The sequence below is a fragment of the Pteropus medius genome, unplaced genomic scaffold, assembly GCF_902729225.1.
Source record: "Pteropus medius unplaced genomic scaffold, Ma_sr-lr_union100, whole genome shotgun sequence".
Taxonomy (NCBI): Eukaryota; Metazoa; Chordata; class Mammalia; order Chiroptera; family Pteropodidae; genus Pteropus; species Pteropus medius.
Genome location: NW_024342471.1, coordinates 13,074,840 through 13,080,839, shown reverse-complemented (window position 1 = coordinate 13,080,839; position 6,000 = coordinate 13,074,840). Strand labels below are relative to the sequence as shown.

The 6,000-nt window shown below is 53.1% G+C and overlaps 1 protein-coding gene across 3 annotated transcripts in view; it reads right to left on the bottom strand.

Annotated features, from left to right (window-relative positions):
- Positions 1-1,855: 1,855 nt before the first annotated feature.
- The window catches only part of PLCG1 (phospholipase C gamma 1), a 36,012-nt gene continuing 31,867 nt past the window's right edge, over positions 1,856-6,000 (bottom strand). Inside the window, exons 26-32 of one of the 3 annotated variants that reach the window (XM_039864342.1) lie at positions 5,718-5,942; positions 5,490-5,638; positions 4,605-4,719; positions 4,323-4,484; positions 4,149-4,237; positions 3,876-4,060; positions 1,856-3,696 (exon numbers count right to left, since the gene is read on the bottom strand). In XM_039864342.1, coding sequence (XP_039720276.1) covers positions 3,654-3,696; positions 3,876-4,060; positions 4,149-4,237; positions 4,323-4,484; positions 4,605-4,719; positions 5,490-5,638; positions 5,718-5,942 — 968 coding nt within the window. In that variant the 3' untranslated portion in view covers positions 1,856-3,653. Of the gene's footprint in view, positions 3,697-3,875; positions 4,064-4,148; positions 4,238-4,322; positions 4,720-5,489; positions 5,639-5,717; positions 5,943-6,000 lie in introns of all 3 variants that reach the window. The other 2 variants (XM_039864341.1, XM_039864340.1) reach the window with 2 other exon arrangements.

The following is a 6,000-nucleotide window of genomic DNA, read 5'->3' as shown; positions in this document are numbered from 1 at the left end:
GCAGTGTCGTAGGAGAGCCCCGGGGACAGGCGTGCCTCAGGTTTGTGGAGCTGTCGCTCCCCAAGTCTTGCTCCATAAAGACACTTGCTCAGGAAATGGAGGTATGTCATGATAGAAGTTAGTCACCATCAGCAAGGATGTCACCGGATGACACAGATGACCATTAATGGCCCTTAACGGCCAACACAGAGCCTGCCCCTTCACTGAATTGGTCACAAGAATCTGGAGTGGGAAAACACGAATCAGGAGCGCCCAGGGTAATTCCCACCCACCCCTTCTTGTCTGAGGGAGGACCGCCCTCCTCTCTCTGAGTCGGACCCCAAAGCTCTAAGAGAAAAGCCGAGGCCGGCAAGAATCTGAGCAGTGGATGTTTGACGTTGGCTGTCATACCCACGTCAGTAGGTGACAGGAAGCATTTTAAACGGTGATTCCAGTTCTCCAAGTAAGCGGTGCTCAGAGGGGCCTAGAACGAAGCAAGAACTGACCCCGAATCTGTCAACTTGGGAATGTACATCTTTGGTGTGACTTAACCATGTAGAAAAGGGACACTCTGAACCTGACTCTAATTTTGCCTTGGGCTTAAAACTGCCTTGTCCAAAACCACCGACCATGCTTTGGTACTCACACTGCTGCACCAGAGCTACTCTAATGGTCCTCTTAAGAACCCGCTAATTAACCTACCTGCATGTCCGCAATGAAAGATCTTCTCAGGCTCCCTGGGATGGCTTTTTATGCCTGTCCTCACCCACCCATCCTTCAGGCAGGCACTCCTGTGTATGGCCTCATTTTGAGCCACACCAGCACAGACCACTATGAAAACAGCTGCAGGAAGGGCAGGGCAGGGCCTTTTCAACCATGTTCTGGGCAGAGATTTTGGTTACAAGTTACCAGGGCAACCAGAGTCGCACCCAGCACCCTGTTTGAATGCTACAATTTTTGAAAGGAGAAGTTTTTGTGGGGTTGGGAAGGGACTCTGGTTGTTTTCTGCTCACCACTGTGGCTGGCTGACCCTGGAGGCCTAGGCTTGCTACCAGGCAGGCTGCCCTCTATCCAGCACACCCTTGGTGGACAAGGTGGAGGAGAGTGTGGCCTCATACCTCGTAGCCTGGAGGCGGGAAGATCTGCCGGACCTGGGAAGTCACCAAAACTTCCCACCTGCTCCTGTTGCAGAACTACCACCAGGCAATTGTCCCTAGTTAACAAGTCTCCAGACAACAGGCTTTCCTGAGCCCACAAAAAAAACACTAAGTTAAAGGGAAAAGGGACCCAAAGATGATTTATTGGGCCATCAGATTTCAAGGCAGCAGAGCTATCCCTGAGTCCAACTGCAGGTGTTAGGTTTGCATGTGCTGAATGCTGGCTATGCCGAACGCCTGTGCACCCACGGGCCTGGGCCCCAACCTCTGTCCTTAGAGGGGCTGCCTCCCCACCGTCCTCATCTCCCTCCTTGGATCTTTTTACCAGCTAGACAGACACTGCCTAAGTGCAGCAGCTTCATTCAGCACCTGCCTGCCTACCTGTCCTGTCTCCACACCCACCCGCAAAGCAGGCAACCCCTTAATCCCACTTCCGTTCCTACGGGAAAGCATATTGAGTCTTCTTTGCCTTAAACCCACCTCACCAGAACAAGCTTTGCTATTTCTTCTCTTCCCACCCCATTCCCAATGGTGCCTTAACACCCCAAGTGAATCCCCCAACAGGGTGGTGCCCACCTACCACTCTCCTCTCACCGGCTCTGCTCCCAGGTTTCCCCCAAAGGTGAGGAGCAGGAGGAGTGAGTGAGCTGTAATACTACTGAGGAGAAAAAAATATATACCGTTGTTTTTAAAGTCCTTTTTCGAAGGAAAACTTTTCCAATAAAATTTAAAGTTTTTAATATTTAAATTATAAACCAAACGTTGGCAGCCATATATAAACATGTTTGCTATGGACAAATTAAGACTGTGAGGTCATACTTTCAAATACAAGTTCAGAATTAGTTTAAATAAACTGGTGTATTTCCTCAGAAACTGTATGATTTCCATCAGTTTACGACTCATGATATGGAAAGTTTAACATGATGTTAAATAATTTACCATCTACCCTAAAAGCTATAGAAAACTGAATCACTATTAGGACCGAATAATAACAAGGCTTTAACGGCTCAGTGGTTTTTCTTAAGAGTATATATAAATCTTGAAAAGGTAACACTGTTAGCTGAGCTGTAAAATCCTAAAAAATAACAGTTCTGCCACAGTGCACAGACGAGTTCTTTCATTTTGCTTCCCCGATCCCCTCACCAAGCAGCTTTCAGGTTAGAGATGGAAGACATAGAAAATCCTACATCCTACGTGAAATAAGGAAGATAGTGAGAAATAGTGTGTGCAAAAAATAAACTTTAAAATTCTAAACTCCAACATCATGTATGTCTAGTAATAGGATTTTCAGCTGATTTAAGACTTGAGATATTCTCAGGTGTCCTCTCATGGTGTCACCTGGCAGATTCAGATCCCAGGTCTTCCGCTGCAATGGGGAAAGGGGTCTTCTGACCAAAACAGGATGGGGTTGTAGCTGGTCTGCGGGACCGCTGGAGGGTGCCTCGTTGAGGAGGGCATGTGATTTGTGTGCAGGAGTTTCCTGAATATACTGGGCAAAATCCCCAGCTCGGTAACTTGCAGTCCATTCTGGTCACACTGGCACCGATCATCCTGACGAAGGCCTCTGGTCTGTCGATCCCTCTGTGACCTGCCGCATCTTGGTGGCACACCCTTGCTGATGACGCATCGTGTAGCATGTCCACAAACTTGTCTGCCCAGGTGAGCAGGTCCTCCAGGCTCATATCCAGGGCCCCACCATGAGCAGTGGCAGGTGGCATGGCCCACAGTGGTGTAACATGCCCAGCTCTGGGTCCTTGTCCTTCCATGGCCTAGAGGTGCTGCTATGGCTCTAGGACACTTCGCCGTTGCCACTGTCCTTGGTCATGAAAATAGTGTCCTGGGCCTCAGCTTCTTCCACTGGTTCCTCACAGGGCAACCCTCTATGTGGCCTGTGATGCCCAATACTGCTATTTTAAAGGTAATCCCCTGTATCTTTCAGGCTGGGTACGGTGCCCAGCCATGGGCGATGTGCCCTTGTGCTGTGTCCTTGTTCTCGGGCAGGCAGAGCGCCTCTCTAGGCAGGCCCTGTGCTTCTCCGCCCGGCTCTGGGACCAAACTGCGGGGGCTGCTACCCTCCCACCTTGCCCATCTGTGGTTTTAAAGCTGCAGGACAATGTAAACTTTGTTTCCTTGGCCCAGCAAGGCTGCTCCTCCACTCGGGAATGTTGGCGGCTCCTCAGAGCCTCCTGTGCTGCTGGCTGAGGCAGCCTCTCTCCCCAAGGGGCTGCAGCCATGGTCCTGGCCCCACAAGATGGAAGGATCCACCCCAGAAGTTGGGGCCAGGTGTGTGTGCTTAATGCGAGACAGTAGTTTTTGCCTTCACCCAGGCTGGGGTGTGGAAGCCCCAAACAGTAATACATCAATGGCTTGGTTTTTGTCTAGCATTCACTGCTGGAATCTAGGCTCCAGGCTGCGAGACCAGGAAGGCTGCCGTGGCAGGCTGCTTCCAAAGAACCCAGTTCACGGCATTCCACGAGGTGTGCAGCACCTGCTGCTCTCAACTTGGCTGGGGCACAACTAGAGGCGGTTGTCTCCATTGACCCGAGTCCTCCGTGGGGCCCTAGACAGAAGGGATGAGTGTTTTTACTGGCAGTGGGGCCTTGCAGCCTAGTGGGACAGTCCAAAGCCAGATACTTATAACTCTTCTTTCTACCTAAGAGGCAGCAGGAGTACCAAGGAACGATGGAGCCACTCTGTCCCATCTCCAGAACACTCGCCACCTACCCCCCATCCCCTCACCTTCGTTCCCGACTGTCAAAGTGGTCCGCAAGATGCTCCTGGGAGATGCGAAAATCCTCAAATGGCTGCTGGTAGCGGGCTTCAAAGGAGCCTTCGCGGGCCCGGCCATGAAACAGCTGGCCTGAGGCATCAGAGCTCCGCTCCCGCAGGGACATACCACCAAAGGGACTGAGGTCGCCGTTCTCCTGCTTCAATGAGGGCAAGTGTGCAAGAGGTCAGCGAGTCCCCTGTACCTCACGGAGGTGGCCGTTCCCACCCCGCCCCGCTAGTTACCTTGGCAGGGAAAATGTCGATCTTGACCAGCAGGGAGGCCAACTCCAGGTCCTCGCTGTAGTTGTTCTTCAAAGGGACCGCTCTGTACCCTAGAGGAGGGAAGTCTGGCCCTCAGCCCCTGAGGGAGCCAAGCCCCCACCCCTGCCCCGTGCTGTCTCTGGGAAGGGTCCTCACCTGTCTTTAGGCCTTTCACTGGGAAAGTAGCCTGAGCCAGGAAGTTCTGATCGCTAAACATGTCTTCTTCATATACCACAAAGCGCAGGAAGGCGAATTCAGGGTTACTGATCTGGAAGTGGAAGGGCTTGGCCGGCCACATGGGGTTCAAGCCATTGTCCACTGTGAAAGCAAGGGGAAAAAGCCTCAGGCCACCGCCTGGAGAAGATGGGGTCATGGTGCGAAGGGAGGAGCCTTCGGTATCTCTGGGAGGATGCGGAGATGGGGGGAAGGAAGGCTCACCCACAAACTCTGTCTTCTGCTTGGTGCTGTCATACTCAGCTCCAGCCACCTCAATCTCCACAAAGGGACACACAATGCCCCGGCCATTCTTCGGCAGATGCCGGGCGCCCAGAACCTGTAAGGCAGGCAAGGACAGGCGCAGAATTGTCCTTTCTGCTCCCTCCAAGTCCCCACTATGCAGTGGAGACAGTGCGCCCTCTGCTGGGCCCCAAGGACACTGCCCGCTAAGTCCCTAAGAGCAGCTACTGCCAGCAAAAATTCATCTGAAGAGAGCTTTAGAGAAAATTTTCATCTGAGTTTTTGTAATCTACTTCACATTAAATCCATGTCTGTTTTAACATGGAAATCTTTTACTTCCCAAGAAAAATAACAGGAATCTCTCTTAGAAGCAGATACTCACCCCGTGCTGTCTTTAGTCCTCCAAGACTGCTCAGGCCCCACCCCCTGAACCCAGCAGCACCAGGCTGAAGTCACAGCTTCTCACCAGGGGGCATCAGGGGTGCTCAAGGACTGCTACAAAGGCGTGAGAGCTCTGGGGCCTCGAGGGGGCGGGAGTCTCCCCAGCCCAGTCTCCTGTGCCAGCTAGCCTATTCCTGCAGAGGAGCCCCTGGCTCACCACTGGCACTAGCTTCCTGCCCGGCCGTCTTCTGCCTACCTCTTCCAGGCAGTGGCTATCCACAACCTGGCCTCACTGGACAGCTGGATTCCTTAGTGCCAGAACCAGCTATGCTTAGCCCAGTTGCCTTTCCATCCAGAGGACAATTATATCTTCCTCAAGCTCAAGTTCAGTCCAGTACCCCTTCCCCAGTCATTAACTAGCACCCCATCCCTGTCTCCTGAACTGAGCTCCTGTAGAGCAGCCCCTATCCCACCCCGCAAGCCTACCTCGATGCAGATGGCGCATGGCTCCAGCCCACGGAGGCTGCTCTTATCAAAGGGGTCAAAGGCCTCGTCCCGCATGGTGCCGGGCTGCAGCACATAGCCACAGTGCCCACCGGTCATGAAGAGGGCCTGGTTCATCTGCATAGGCTTGTCTGCAAGAGCCAGGTTACAGTGGCCTCCAGCCCCACTGCGAGGGGGTACCCCTACCCGCCCCACAGGGCACCTCCTCACCTGGGGTCTGGAAGTTGAGGGCCACCAGCTGACTGCCACAGATCCACATGGGCAAGGGATCATAGTTGGAAGAGTCCAGCCGCTGGCCTTTGGGGTAGATGCGGGACAGCTGCAGCCGGTTGTACTGGAGGAACTTCTTGCCCTTGGCCTTGTTCACGTATTTCTCAGCCTTGGTTTCCGGGAAGGATGACATGTCGCGGTAGCAGGCGCGTTCTGTGCCAATCTCTGGGCCAAAGAGGGAGAACACTTACAGAGCCTCTCCCACCCAGGCAGTGCTGGGGGG